Consider the following 16790-nt stretch of genomic DNA (forward strand, 5'->3'; position numbering starts at 1 on the left):
AAGAGGAAGGGTGTCATTTATCTATGAATATGTAACCAGCAGGATGCTGTTTTGTTACATTTCTTCTCAAAATCCAGGCTGTATTGTTCTTTATTAAATTTTTCAATGGAATATATTCAATGGCTTGCTAGAACCAGCTCATGCCATCTCATGAGCTGATGGTATGCGTCTTTTTCCCACTCTGTTCAGTGAGGTAACATTAAAATCAGCTATGATGGGAGTATTTACAACATGAAAATTGGCAACTGCCAATAAGGTCTTTTTTCCCCACCCCAGAGAGCCACTTTACCAGCTCACTACAGGATATATTTTATGGTAGATTTAAGGGCTTTAGAAGCAAACTACTTAAGAAAACAACTTTATCACAACATTAGGCATGAAATAAGATAACATCAGTAGAGGGGCACTTGGCTAGCTCCGTCAGTGGACCACATGACTGGATTTTGGGGTTGTGGGTCAAGCCCCATGTTGGGTGTAGAGATTACTTAAAAATAAAATCTTTTTAAAAAGAGAGAACATCTCTAGAAACAGTTATAGTCTGAGTTCAGATATTTTTTAATGAGTCTATATTATGTGTTTGTTACTTTTTTATACATGAAATTTATAACAAAACTAAAAAATCTGCACTATGCATAGGAAACTATATAAATTATGGTACTTCTATATGGTCTAATATCGTGACACAGAACAATCTCTTAAAATAGAGTGGTAAGCAAAAGACAATAAAAGGGAAATGCATTTAGAGTATGTACAATAAGCAACCATTTGTGATTTGAAGAAGATATTTGTGCATATATGTCTATGTATGTATAGATATCTCTGGAAGGATGCAGGAAATTGGTAAGAACTGATTGCTTCTGAGTAAGAAACTAAACATTGGCCTTTTGTCCATATTTTTTCTTACCAAGATTTTTTTCTTACGTCTTTTCATTTTTTTGTTGTTTATTTTAAAAGAACTACCAAAAAAATCTCATGAAAGAACTTTTTTTTTAAGTATGAAGTAAGGTACTGAGAATAACTAACCTCAACTAACAGTATTCATTTTCTTGGTTTTCTTACTTTTGAATTTTGGAAAATTCTGTTACAGTTTTCTTTTATAATCTCAACATTTTTCATGTTTCTCTTGCTCTTTCTGAAGAAATGTTCTTTTCAAATTTATGTACATAATAAAAACGTAATTGATTTTAGTTTGAGGTGTATTTTGAGATTTATTGACTAGAGGCTAACTTACAGATCAATAAATTTTAATTATCCCAAAATAAGTCAATTACTACTTGCTATTCATCGGAATGATCTTACTTTTATTAAACTTTTAAAATAAAAATAGGCTAAATATATTTTTTAAAAATCCATGTATATGCTTCCTATAAGAGACTCCCCTCAGATGTAAAGTCACACATACTGAAAGTCAAAGGAAGGAAAAAAGATGTTTCATGCAAATGGAAACAAAAAGAAGCTGGGTAGCTATATATATATACATATATATATGATATATACATATATATATATCAGACAAAATATTTTAAAATAAAGACTTTAATAAAAGACAAAGAAGGGCATTACATAATAACACAAGAGTCAAAAAAAACCCAGAGGATATAATAATTGTAAATATTTACGCACCCAGCATAGGAAAACCTAAATATATAAAGCAACCATTAACAGACCTAAAGGGAGAAATTGACAGTAATACAATAATAGTAGGTGACTTTAAAATGAAAATATATCCATCATCTATTTTCAGGGAGAATAAAATTCTTTGTATATAACCACCTGCAGTGTTGGTGATATAGAGCTTAAGCTTTTCAAGGTTTGCAAGTGCCATATTACGTAGTAGGGAAAGAGCTAGTTCTATTTATGCTAAAGTCTGTATATTGTCATTAACACTGAGGGACTAAAAGTGATTTTGTAAGAAGTCTCAATGTCATTGTGGTAATGTAAACCCTCCAACATGGCTCAGAAATGGTAGAAGTGTTTTTACACAAGCCATCTATACCCACTTAGTTATATGGCTGTTTTAGTTGGCCATGGTACATATATGAACAAGGATCAGAAAATAAGGTGACATGATATCAAAATTATGTAGTCTTGAAGTTCAAGTTTGCAAATTCAGCAAGTAAATCAAGACATAAAAACAATCTCTAAGATTGTCCTAAGTACCCTTAATAAGTTCACTTAAGAATAATTCTCACAGGATCAAAGAAAAATAATGAAGCATCTCATCAAAAATTCTATTCTGTTTCAGTTCTCTGAGTGAAATCTGAACTCTGTAGGATCATTAGTATTCTTAGCCCTATCTAAATTTAAGTGCTGTTGTTTTATTTATAGTGAATGGATAGTTGGGAGAATGAATTAATTGATGAATCAACTGTTTCATTAATTAATAGCTATTTGCTTTTGGGTCTCAGTAGAATTTTGTGATTTTTCATTTAAATGTGTAATTTTAATGATTCTGTTTTATCTACAGCTGGAGTGCCAAGCTGTACCTTACACCAAGTAACATCGTCCTACTTACTGCTATAGCTCTCATCGGTGTCTGTGTTTTCATCTTGGCAATAATTGGCATTTTACATTGGCAGGAAAAGGTTTGTTCATTTAAATGAAACATTAACTTTTGTTAACTTAGAATAGTAATACATTGCTCTCTAAAAACATTATATTTTAAACTTTTTTCAAGTAACTAAGATTTTCTGATTTTTCACATTCTGTCCATAATGTCATCTTACTGATAATTTCTTTCATCCTCTCAACTTACAAATGTCTCTTAACAATTCATACAAATCACAGAAAATTATTTTAAAACTTCAATGCTGTATAATAGTAATAAAATGATCACCCAAAAATTACCAGAAATATAGAAAAACTTAATTAGAAACAATTTCATAAAGTCCTGAAAAATAATTTTTTTTAACAAGCCTATGTTTATGATCTACTTAGAGCCATGAACCCTTTTTTCCAGGAATAACAGCTATCTCTATATAAAGAATTGAAACACAGACAAGTTAAATGATTTTCTCAAGGTTTGGGTGGGAAGTAACAACTAAAATGATAAACATCTTTTCTATTTGTAAAGTATTCTTTGCACTAAACATATTTCTATTCTTTAGTATAACTCCTAAATAATTAAAAACAACACTCCAAAAACATAGTTTTTCTTTATACAGTGTTTATGAGGAGGAAAGAAGAGGCTATCACATAAATTTACTAGCAGTTAAGATATAAATTGAAAAACCAATTTCTATGAAAATGTGAATATGAATTAAATACATGTGTTAATAGGAATATATATTAAAGTATATAACTAGCAGGTTCCAACAATGTTCCCCAAAAAAGTCTTCTTTATGTCATACAACTGTTTTTTTTTTTGTAACTACTCTCTTTGGATTGTCATGCCCATTATAATTATTTTTTATTAACTAAATGTACCATGTGTTTTAGCTGTTTTAACTTATGAAAAAGAGAAAAATTTAACTGTTCTGATAAATTTTCATAGGTTTGTCTCTCCCCAAAAATTACTCCTTTCCATCAAAAATCATAACAGAAACTTACATATTGAGTTAATTTTAAGATTGCAACTTAAGAAGTAAAATAAAGGGCGATCCTACATATTTTTTTTTCCAGAAGTATCAGAACACAGTCTGAAGTTTTAAATAGCTCTAGACCTATAAAGGAAGGGAAATTAATTTCATTAATTCCTCAGATCATCTGATTACAGGATAAACATTGTGGACTTATAATAATAATGATTCAGTGACTGAAAATTGAAGTTTTAAATACAGATGTGGATTTAACCATATATATATATACTCCACTCTGGTACTGTGGTTCTTCTACCTTTCTGACCACTTCTCTTTCACCTATGCTGGGTGCTCCCTTCTACCATTTCCTAACTATAGTGTCTGCCTTAGGGTGTCTTCTTTGTACAGTTTTCCTGCCAATTTTATCCAAAGGCATAACTTCACACTATTACTTCAAATACCCCTAACACTCATCTCTCCCTAAAGGTCTCTTCCCCCATTTCTAGCCGTCTCCATGACATCTCTACCTAGATCACTTACAAGCACCATAAAACCAGTATTGTAGGGGCACCTGGGTGGCTCAGTTGGTTAAGCCCTTTGACTCTGGATTTCAACTCAGGTCATGATCTCAGTTTGTGGGATCAAGCCCCAGTGGAGGGCTCTGCGCTGGATGTGGAGCCTGCTTAGGATTCTCTCTCCCTCTCTCTCTCTGGCCCTTCTCTGTTTGTACACTTTCTCTGTCTCAAAAGGAATAAACTTAAAAAACAAACAATATTGTAAAGCTTTGTCTGTCTTCTTTCCTACTTAAGTATAAAATTTGATCAGTTGCCCCACTGATTCTGATTCCATAGCAATCCCTGCAGCTGACCCCACATCTGCATTCTTACTCCCAGGGGCTTTAGGTTCAGCTCCTTGTTAGGTCCTGCCTGGTCTCCCAGAGTTCATTCTTTCCCTTTCCACTTCATTGATTGCACTGCTGCCATATTATTCATCATCAAGTTTAGCCTTAATCATGTCACTCCTCTGTTCAAAAATCTCTGCCTAAAATCTGTAAACTCCTTAGCCTATCATTCTTAGAACTTCCATAGGACTCCACCATATACCTTTCCAACCTTATTTGTTACCAGTTGCTTTCAAGTATTCCATGCTTCTGCCCCACTTGGCATGATTATACCTATTTCATGCCCAGTTTGGAATGAATGCCCCTCCCCCTCATTTCCATGACTACTATCTTTTCAAAGCTTTCCCTTTCCTCACTCCAACCTAGAAGTAATCTCTCTCCCAGAATATTAGTGACATTTTTCACTTTTTTTTCCTGAAATACAGTTAATTCAATATGGTTTGCTTTTTTCTCTCTAGGCTTTAAGTTCCTTGAGAACAAGATACAAAACTGAGGATTTTTCTAATCCCTCAAAATACCAAGCACAGTACTTTGCTGGGAGTGGAAGGTCAATGAATATATGCTAAATCAATAGGTTAATGCAAAAATAATTAATGTACTTTGCTTAGATTTGCTTATAGTGTTAAGAATGGGAAAAATAGTTGGGGTGCCTGGGTGGTTCAGTTGGTTAAGCTTCCAACTCTTGGCTTTGGCTCAGGTCATGATCTCACAGTTGATGAGTTCAAGCCCCACATCAGGCTCTGCACTGATAGTGTAGAGCCTGTTTGGGATTCCCTCTCTTTCCCTTTCTCTGCCCCTACCCCGCTGGCACTGTCTCTGTCTCTCTCAAAATAAATAAACTTTATTAAAAAATAAAATAAGAAAGAATGGGGAAAATAGTTAATTCCATCCTTGTAGAATTAAATGTTTACTACTACTTTCAAATAAATAATAAATGATAACCAACTCAGTATTTAAGGAAAAGGAACATTTCTTGTTGGGTTTTTTTGTTTCTTTTTTAGTTTTTGTTTGTTTGTTTTGTTTTGTTTTCTTGAGTTTATTATCCCTTTAAAAGAAAATCTATCTTCCCCCTGGACAGTACTTTGTTTGTTTTTTTTAATTGTATTTTTTACTTTTTAAAATTTACATCCAAATTAGTTAACATATAGTGCAACAATGATTTCAGGAGTAGATTCCTTAGTGCTCCTTACCCATTTAGCCCATTCTTGTTGGTTTTTCAATTCAGTTAGTGGGTTCTTAATTATAAAATAGCTACTGTAAACTACAAAAATTTCATAACATTATTACATAATAAAATCACATCGTTTACCTACTACTGGCTTAGAGGTTTAAGATTTTTTTAATTAACATTTCAGAAATGGCTTTTATTGACATTTTCCTATCATTTATAACCTAGTCTAAAATTCTTTTTCAGAAAGCAGATGATAGAGAAAAACGACAAGAAGCCCATCGGTTTCATTTTGATGCTATGTGACTTGCCTTTAATATTATGTAATGGAACAGCTATTCACTTGATTAATTGAAATACTAAATTTGGCTGATAGAAGAAAATAGGGGATTTTGAATATTATTTATAAATGATGTATCCTTTGGTAATTATTGAAAAGTATTCAAATAAATATGGTCTGAATGTGTCACAAGGTCTTTTTTTAAAGCACTTTGTATACAAAGATTTGGGTTATTTAAATGTGCTGTATGTTTTTGTTCCTTTGTGGAATGTGTTGCATGTACTCAGGTGTTTATGTATTTATAATCTTATTAGAATAATGATGATGGAAAAAGACATGTATAAATAAAAATAAATGAGCAGGGATTTTTGTGTTCCACTTGAATTGGTCTTGCTTTTTCTTCTAACTGCAAATTATACTTTTGTGAATGTATCACAGATAAAGTTATTTCACCTTCGCCACAGTGGGCCAGGAATCACTCACTGAGGGCACACAGGGTAGTGATTGGGTACTCTGGCTTTGGAATTGCAGTCCAACAGGCTTGCCTTAAATTTCCAGTTTCACCAGTCACAAGGTGATTGAATTTGGCTAATTGCTTAATCTGTGAGCCTCAGTTTTCTTGTTTACAAATGGGGCTAAGAATACTACTTACTTGAGTTTGTAAACATCAAATGGGATGATGTATGTGAAGTGCTTAGCTTGGTTCCTAGCACAGAGTTAGTGCTCAATTAAGTGGTAGTTGTCATTGTTACTATTTTTAGATTTGCTTTTTACAGACTTCTACAACTAATTATCAAAATATATAGACTCAATAGAATTTTATTTTCAGGCATGAAGAAATCATATTCTTTGGAAAGCCTAAATTCTTAGGGTGGTTGACATCTTATATAACAATTTATTACTTGCTCGTATTAACTACAAATGATAGTACCCTCCAAGAATTAACGTGCACTAAAAATTTTCTTTTGAACACTGATCCTAATCATGTGATAATGAAGAGTATTTGATTTCTTGAAAGTAAACTGCTGTAGATAGCATCTGAGAATGCAAATCTTCAACCACATTTTTATTCTCAAAAGCATTCTCTAATTTACACTCACACTTCAGTGCAAATTTTTGTGAACTTCACCTCACCAAAAAGTTACCCTAAGATTTAAACCTAAGACTGGGAAAAGTTTATATGTCAGTGCTAATGATTGTCTAATGTGCAAATGGACATATGATGCCTATAAAACACAAAAACTTACCCCCCAAAATTTAATTTTGTTCTTTGTGTTATTTTTTTCTTTACAATTCACTGGGAATGGCATGTGTATAAGTGGTTTACTTTGTGTATCTATGCATGTTAATATGTCTCCTTAATAAATACTGTGTATTGAAACAAAGTATTTTGGTGAATTTGTAAATATTTTGTAAGTAATTATAAAGTCTAAATCACCTTTTGGACCATGAGACAGAGGAAAATTGATTCACCCATTGCCTCCTTGTGAGCTCATGCAAGATAAGAATCCCCTGACTACAGTACTCAGTTAAATTCACTAAACAGTTATCAACAGCAATACTGTGCCAGGCACTATTCCACGCTGTCCCTAAAGACTGTTAGGCTGAGTATCTATAAATTGATACAGCATGAGGTTTAAAACTCACTTGGGAGTCAGGATATATGGAGGAGTAGTGTTATAAGCAAACCAAATGTTAAAAAGAAAAAAAGAAGAGAAAGGAATACTTCACAATTCCTTTAATAAGGTCAACATTTCCCTAACACTAAAACCAAGTACATTACAAGAAAATAAAACTACAGGCCAATATAGATGCAAAACTCAACAGAACATTAGTTAATTGTATCCAGAAATATGTAGACAGATAACATGTAATAATCAAATGGGTTTCCTCCAGAATGCAAAACTAATTTCACTATTTGAGGTAAAAAAAAAAAAAAAAAAAGCAGTATAACTCACCATACTAATAAATCAGAAAAACCATCTTTTATCCTCTCAATAGACACAGAAGGAAAATTTAACAAATTTAACATCATTCCTGATTAAAAAAAAAAAAAATCTAGGCAAACTATGAATAGAACTTCCTTCACCTTAAGGGGCATTTTTTTTTTATCTGCAGCTAATGATGTTTTTTAAATCTGAGCTAATCTGCTCACATACTTAATGGTGAGAGACCAAATGCTGTCTCCCAATGACTAGGAACAAGGCAAGGATGTCCTCTCCCACTGATAGCTTTCCACATAGTCCTGGAAATTAATAATCCAAGAAAATGAAACAAAAGGCATACAGATTGAAAAGGAAGAAATAAAACTGTCCCTATTAGATGACATGAGTGCCTAGAAAATTCCCAAGAATCTATACACCCACACAACCTCCTAGAACTAAGTGAATTCAGCAAATTCGTGGTCAACACAATCATTTAAGTTTATTTATCTTTGAGAGAGAGAGAGAGAGAGTGTGTAAGTGGAGGGAGGGCAGAGAGAGAGAGGTAGACAATCTGAAGCAGCCTCCAGGCTCTGAGCTGTCAGCACAGAGCCCAATGCGGGGCTTGAACCCATGAACCATGAGATCATGACCTGAGCTGAAGTCAGACGCTTAAATGACTGAGCCACCTAGGTGCCCCAACACAATCATTTCTATATAAACACAATGAAACTCTTATGTGGAACTATTAACAAAGCATGCATGGGATCTGTATGCAGAAAACTATAAAATGCTGATGAATCAAGGAAGACTTGAATGTAAAGACTGTGTTCATGGGTTGGAAGATTCAATCAAGCAAAGATGTAACACTCCCCAAAGTGATCTATAGATTTAATCCTTATCAAAATCCCAGCAGTTGTTGTTTTTGTAGAAATAGACAAGATTATTGTAAAATTTATATAAAAGAGTAAAGGAACTAAAGTAGCTTAAAATAATTTTGAAAAAGAAGGCAAAGTTGGAGGAATCAAACTATCTGATTTTAATACTTACAATAAGTCTTAGAATAAAGTTATAGAAATCAAGATAGTGTGGTATTGACAAATAAATAGAAGAGCAATGGAACAAAGTAGAGGGTCCAGAAAGAAACCCACACAAATATAGCCATTTGATCTTTGACAAAAGTGTAAAAGTGATTAGGTGGAAGACAGTCTTTTCAACAGATAGTGCTTGAATAATTGGTCAGATATATGCAAAGAGAAAAAAGGGACCTTGACCTAAACTTTCATACCTTATATGATAAATAACAAAAATACCTCATATGATAATATGATCATAAACTTAAGTGTAAAGCATAAAACTATAAGACTGTTAGAAGAAAACATAGAAGAATATCTTCATGAACTGGGGTTAGGCAAAGTGTTGTTAAAAATGACACCAAAAGTATGATCCATAAAAGAAAATATTGACAAATTTGACTTCATCTAAACTAAAAACATTTTCTTTGCCAAACACTTTCAAGAGTATGAATAGACAAGCTGCATATGGGAAGAAAATATTTACGAATCATATATCCGAAAATGGGCTTGTATCCAGAATGTATAGTAAACTCTCAAAAGTCAACAATAAATTAAAATATATACAATTTAAAAGTGGGCAAGACACATTACTAAAAAAGATATGCAAATGGCAACTAATCAGATGAAAAGATTTCCCACATTAGCTGTTAGGTAAAAGAATATTAAGAATCATGAAAAGATACCATTACACACCTATTATAACAGCTAAAACAAAAAATACTGACAATTCCAAGTGCTGACACGGATGAGGAACAACTGGAGCAAACTGGAATTCTCACATATTCCTGGTAGGAATATAAAAGAATAAAGCGACTCTGGAGAACACTTTGGTAGTTTCTAAAATCAAACACAGGGGCGCCTGGGTGGCGCAGTCGGTTAAGCGTCCGACTTCAGCCAGGTCACGATCTCGCGGTCCGTGAGTTCGAGCCCCGCGTCAGGCTCTGGGCTGATGGCTCAGAGCCTGGAGCCTGTTTCCAATTCTGTGTCTCCCTCTCTCTCTGCCCCTCCCCCGTTCATGCTCTGTCTCTCTCTATCCCAAAAATAAAATAAACGTTGAAAAAAAAAAAAATTTTTTTAAAAATAAAATCAAACACATTTTTATATATGCATTGAATATATAATTTATATCAGATACAAAATAGATTTTAAAACAGGTAACATTTATAAGAGCATCAAATAAAATCAACTATACAGGAATCAATAACACAAGTTGCATCACATCTCAGTGGGGTTTATAAAACTTTCTTGAGGAAAATTAAAGAAATCTTCAATAAATGTACATCTGTACCATATTTGTGGACAGGATGACAAAGTATTGTAAAGATGTCAAATCATCTCCAACTCCACTCAATATCCCAACAGATTTTTGTTGTTGTTGTTGCTGCTAAACTTGATAAGCTGTTTATAAAATGCATATGGCAATACAAAGGGCCAAGAATAGCCAAGACTATCTCGAAAAAGAACAAGAACTGGGGCGCCTGGGTGGCGCAGTCGGTTAAGCGTCCGACTTCAGCCAGGTCACGATCTCGCGGTCCGTGAGTTCGAGCCCCCCGTCGGGCTCTGGGCTGACGGCTCAGAGCCTGGAGCCTGTTTCCGATTCTGTGTCTCCCTCTCTCTCTGCCCCTCCCCCGTTCATGCTCTGTCTCTCTCTGTCCCAAAAAAAAAATAAATAAAAACGTTGGAAAAAAAAATTAAAAAAAAAAAAAAAAAGAACAAGAACTTACTCTATCAGATATCAAAACTTAACATAAAGTTATGATGATTAATACAATGTAGTATTAGCAAAGAGACCGGTGGATTCAAGACCTAAATGTGAAATGCAAGTTTATAAGCTTTTAGTATTTTTAACATACATAAATAAGTTCATGATCCTGGGGTAGGGATGGGTTTCTTATTCAAGTCACTCAGAATACTATAAAGTAAAATTTTATATGTATAGAGCATATTAAAATTAATATCTTCCATTCACCACAGACACTATTAAAAGGGGAAGAAAAGCCATAAAATTAAAGAAAATATTTCAACACATATAAGTGATTAGTATCCAAAATAAAGAAATTCTACAAAATGATTTTAAAAGCCCAGTAAAAAAATTGGGCAAAAGTTTTGAACAGGTCATTCACCAAAAAAAGAAATCCAAGTAGCCAATAAACATATAAAAAGGTGTTCAAATTAAGGGAATGCAAATTAAGCAAACAAACAAAGCATCAGAAACAGGAACAAATTGGTGGCTGCCACAGAAGAAGGAGTGAGGGGATGGGCAAAATAGGTAAAGGGGATTAAGAGGTACAAACTTCCAGTTCCACAATAACTGTTATGGGATGAAATGTACATCAGAGAGAGTAAGGTCCATAAGATTGTAATAATGGTGACAGATGGTATCTACATTTATCATGGTGAACATTTTGTAACGTATACAATGATCAAATCACTATGTTGTACATCTTAAACTAATATTGTATGTCAGCTATACTTCAATTTAAAAAAAGGAGAGGGGCAACTGAGTGGCTCCGTCAGTTAGGTGTCCGACTTTGGCTCAGGTCATGATCTCACGATTCGTGAGTTCGAGCCCCACATCCGGCTCTGTGCTGACCGCTTGGGGCCTGGAGCCTGCTTCAGATTCTGTCTCCCTCTCTCTCTGCCCCTCCCCCGCTCACACTCTGTTCCTCTCTCTCTCTCTCAAAAATAAAACGTTTAAAAAATTTTTAAAAAGAGAAAAATAGTTATGTTCCATGAGAAAAAAAAAAAAAGGAAGGAAATGAAGAATAGTAATAAACTCTGGGGAAATAAGAGAAGATTATAATCAGGCACAAGCACATGGGGAGCTTCAGGGTATAAGTGAAGCTTTATTTCTTGATCTAGGTTGTGTTTACATGGCACTTAGCTTTATAATTAACAAACATACATGTTTGTTTCAGACAGTTCTCTGAATAAGTATTATATTTCACAATTTTTTTTCCTTTTCAAATTTGTATTTAAATTCTAGTTAGTTAACATACATTGCAATATTGGTTTCAGGAGTAGAATTCAGTGATTCATCACTTACATACAATACCCAGTGCTCATCACAAGTGCCCTCCTTAGTATCCATCACCCATCTAGCTCATCTCCCACCTACCTCTCTTTGTCAATCCTGTTTGTTCTTTTTTTAATGTTTATTTTGGAGAGAGAGAGGGAAAGCATGAGCAGGGGAGGGGCAGAAAGAGGGGGGACAGAGGATCTGAGGCGGGCTCCATGCTGATAGCAGTGAGCCCAACATGGGGCTTAAACTCATGAACAAACCCCCAGATCATTACCTGAGCTGAAGTAGGATGCTCAACCGACTGAGCTACCCAGGTGCCCCTGTTCTCTGTCTTTAAGAGACAGAGAACTGTCTTTCTCTGTCTTTAAGAGACAGAGAACTGTCTTTCTCTCTCTTCTTTCGCCCACACCCCCTTTCCCATATGTTCATCTGTCTTGTTTCTTAAATTCCACATATGAGTGAAATCATAGGGTATTCGTCTTTCTCTGACTGGCTTATTTCACTTAGCATAACACACTCTAGCTCCATCCACGTTGTTGCAAATGGCAAGATTTCATTCTTTTTAATGGCTGAGTAATATTTACTGCATATATACTATATATACTATATATATATACATATATATATATATATATATACTACATCTTCTTTATGCATTCATCAGTCAATGGACATTTAGGTTGTTTCCATAGTTCGCTATTGTTGATAATGCTGCTATAAACATCAGGGTTCATGTACCCCTTTGAATCTGTATTTTTGTATCCTTTGGGTAAATATCTAATAGTGCAGTTGCTGGATTGTAGGGTAGTTCTATTTTTAACTTCTTGAGAAACCTCCATACTGTCTTCCAAGTAGCTGCACCAGTTCGCATTCCCACTACAAGAGTGTTCCCCTTTCTCCCCATCCTCGCCATCATCTGTTGTTTCTTGTGTTAATTTTAACCATTTTGACAGGTGTGAGTTGGTATCTCATCGTGGTTTTGATTTGTATTTTCCTGATGATGAGCAATGTTGAGCATCTTTCCATGTGTCTATTAGCCATTTGGATGTCTTCTTTGGAATAATGTCCATTCATGTCTTCTGCCCATTTCTTAACTGGATTATTTGGTTTTGGGGTGTTGAGTTTAGGTTCTTTATAAATTTTGGATACTAACCCTTTATCAGATATGTCATTTTATTTCACAACTTTTAAGATACTCTTACAAAAGTTTCCCAAAGATCCTTTTGTAGATCACATATCTATAAGTTTCATTATAAATCTTATGTATTTTATAGCATAAAAAATAGTTTTGAGATTTTTGTTAATAAAAAAATAATTTAGATACTTCCTTACAAGAATTAAAATTGAAGAACACCAATATATAGTTGAATATATACACATTCTAATCACACTAGCATTAATAGCATGGGATATAAAGCAGCACAAATATTATTCAGTCCTTAAGCTGAACATATAGAAAGTTCTATTATCTATCAAACATTACCATATAACTATATAAAGAATTTTACAGTTTAATTATGGTTTCATGTTGTACAAATAATCCAGCATTCATTTCAGCTTGTTATAAACAGGTTTAAGCATAAGGTAAATAGATACTCCAAAATGGGATTTTGGCTTTTAAGAAAATGATACCATATATGTTAGCAATGTTATTCTAAGGACTATCATTAGGACCTTTTTTAGTTTTTCACAATCAAATGAAAGTAAATGGTTGATCAGAAATTCTCCTGATAAAGTTGAAATACTTTTGTACTGGTGGTAGGCAGTATTTCTTAAAAACTTCCTTGCTTTGGAATTGCAAAAGTAGAAATTTGGAAACAAGTGTAGTGTAGGTGACAGTGTTACTGAAAGAACTGGTTTTGACTCCCTGGAAGCAGCTCTTCTTCAAAATCGGTAACAAAGGAATAATTTTGGTTCATGAAGGTTCATAAGTATATGGACTGAATTGTGCCTAATATGAGTATATGGACTGAATTGTGTCCCCCAAATCCATATGTTGAAGTTTTAACCCTCAGTGTGATACAGGTGGAGAAGGGCTTTTGAGAATGTAATTAAAGTTATATGAGGTCATAAGGGTGGGACCTTAATGCAGTCTGAGGTGTCTTTATAACTGGAAGAAACATTTACAGTGCACAGAGAAAGGGCCATGTGAAGCCACAGCAAGAAGTCTGCAGTCTGCAGGCCAGGAAGAGAAGACTTACCAGAAACCAACCCTATGTGCACATTTATCTTAGACTTCCAGCCTCCAGAACTGTGAGAAAATATATTTCTATTTTTTAAGCTATCCAGTACGTGGTATTTTGTTATGGCAGCCCAAGCAGACTAATACAATGGGTTAAAAATTTTTTTAAGTTCCTCTTTTCTGTCCTTACAGTTGTATAATTACAATGAAATCTTCATCTATATGATATTGTTTTTCACTAAATTTCACCATCATTGTTGCCATATCCACACGCTATATGAAAAGCAGTGTAAGACCCCTATGCTACTTTAGTATGAAAAAATGTTTCTGTACATCACCTCGGTTATGTGTAAATTCCTGTCTTCCTGAATCATATCTCTGTATTAGTCTGCTCAGGCTTCCCTAACAAAATGCCATACACTGAGTGGCTTTAGCAGCATTTATTTTCTCCTGGTTCTGCAGGCAGAAGTCCCATTTCAAGGCTCTAGCCATTTGGGTTTCTGGTGAGAACTCTTCCTGGCTGGTAGACTGCCACCTTGTCACTTTGTCCTCCCAGGTCATTTCCTCTGTGTTGGAGTGTAAAGGAGAAGGGATCACTCCCTGGTGTCTCTTCTTTAAGGATACTAATCTGATCAGATAGAGCCCCCTCCTCATTTAACCTTAGAGGTCCCATCTCCAAATATAGTCATACTGGGGAGTAGGACTTCAACATATGAATTCTAAGGGAAACAAACATTCAGTCCATAAAAATCTCTAAACAGAACCACCAACCTTCCTAGGCTATCATTTAAGAAGATGTTAGAGCTCCCAAACTCTAGTGAAAAAGAGAGACAACAAAAAGCTGTTCAGGGCGTGCCTGGGTGGCTCAATCAGTTAAGGGTCCAAATTTGGTTCAGGTCATGATCTCACCATTCATGAATTCAAGCCCCGCATCAGGCTCTGTGCTGACAGCAGGGCCTGGAGCCTGCTTCAGATTCTGTGTGTCCCCGCCCCTGCTCTCTCTCGCTCTCTCTCTCTCTCTCTCTTTAAAAAAAAAAAAAAAAAGCTGTTCAGTATACACTGAGATAAAATGATGTATTTTTTATGACTCATTTTCATAGTAAGTCAGTGCTACATACTATTCAAGTGCAACAGGGAACCTGGTCGGAGAAAAGCCAACTTAAACCATAGGAATGAGTGGTGCCTGGGTGGCTCAGGTGGTTAAACATCTGACTTCGGCTCAGGTCACGATCTCACGGGTTCGTGAGTTCCATGCACTGGCAGCGTGGAGCCTGCTTTGGATCCTTTGTCTCCCTTCCTCTCTGCCCCTCCCCTGCTCACACACTCTCTCTCTCAAAAACAAGTAAACATTTTTTTTAAAAATAATATATAAACTAGGAATGATTCTGTGAGGAGTTGGGAGAAGTTATATCTACGCCTTGGAAGATCGGGCAGGATGCAATGAAGGCAGAGTCCCCAGTCACCTGGGAATTGGCAGGTAACCTAGAAACAGACTTGAGTGCTACTGGGTGGTCTTCTGAGAGAAACTAATTCAAATACAGAAGTCTCCAACTGAGACATATGCAAAGTGCTTTCCTTTTGATTAACATATGGCCACACAGTAGTCCCAACTATGATTGTGCTTTATCACATTCCTTGAAAAATGTATTACAGACAATTATACTAGTACAGCCAAAAGATAGGTGTCTTAAAGGGAGCCAAAAATGAACATCCCCAATCTATAGCCAATATCCTAGAGGAAAAAACTTTTTTAGGTTTCATCAAAATGATACTACCAGTAAGAGCTACTAGGCCAAATGTGAGTACTGTGTATACACTTTTTAAATCACTACAGTTGCTCTAATACCCTCCCTGCTTTCACTATATCCTCAGTGAACTGCCAGATTAATCTTTCCAGAACTATATTACTCCACTATTAAAAACTATGCCTCTGGCCCCTGAATCAAGCACAAACCCCTCTGCCTAGCATTCAAGCAAGAATTTCATATTCTATCTTTACTACCAGACACAGCACTTGCCCCAAATGCAATGCTAACACTTGCTCCTTGCCTGACTTGAAAGCTCTTCTGCCTTCTCTCCTCTCCACTTGCCATCCACACACAGCCTTTCCATTCTTTGTGTCATCTCCTTCATGAAGTATTCTCTGATGACATCACACACACTGATTCTTCCTTCAGTCAACAACTATGCATTAAGAAACCTATTCTGTTCCAGAAGTTGAGAGGACTCCTTCCTCCTAATTCTTTTTGTCCACATTTGTCTGTGACTTAAATTTAATACTTACTACTGTCCTAGTCTTCCAATATGTCACTTTATATTTGTGGGAAAGGATCTTGAATGTTTTATTTACTAGTTGGTTCACAAGTGATTTGTGATTTGTAGGTGATTTGTCTTGGGAACCCAAACATACACATCTTTTATACCTCCCATAGCACATGGCAAAAGACCAAATATCTTACTATTAATTTCTGTTAAATATGTTTTTACTTGCAAACCTTGTGAATACTTACTTTTGTGCCTTTCTTGGAGGGACAGAAGGAAAAAGAGCTTGGCATCCTGGAAGAGTTTTTTTCGGTTGCCTAACATTGTCCTTAACTATAATTTGTTAGACAAGTATTTGTGGAGTTCCTACTGGAGGTCACATACAGGCACAAATACTCTATTATGGTAAGTAGAGTCTTAATCACAGCCTTAAGTCCCCAGCACCTATTATTGTTTTCT

The 16790-nt window shown here is 35.0% G+C and overlaps 1 protein-coding gene across 2 annotated transcripts in view; it reads left to right on the plus strand.

The window, feature by feature from the left end:
* ITFG1 (integrin alpha FG-GAP repeat containing 1) overlaps nucleotides 1-7252 on the plus strand; it is a 358049-nt gene extending 350797 nt beyond the window's left edge. For both annotated transcript variants that reach the window (XM_086689522.1, XM_086689523.1), the window contains 2 exons: nucleotides 2468-2585; nucleotides 5834-7252. In XM_086689522.1, coding sequence (XP_086545648.1) covers nucleotides 2468-2585; nucleotides 5834-5893 — 178 coding nt within the window. In that variant the 3' untranslated portion in view covers nucleotides 5894-7252. The remainder of the gene's footprint in view (nucleotides 1-2467; nucleotides 2586-5833) is intronic.
* The last annotated feature ends 9538 nt before the right edge of the window (nucleotides 7253-16790 follow it).

Source organism: Puma concolor, chromosome E2 (genome assembly GCF_028749965.1).
Source record: "Puma concolor isolate L17-30 chromosome E2, mPumCon1.1.hap2, whole genome shotgun sequence".
In the NCBI taxonomy this organism is placed as follows: Eukaryota; Metazoa; Chordata; class Mammalia; order Carnivora; family Felidae; genus Puma; species Puma concolor.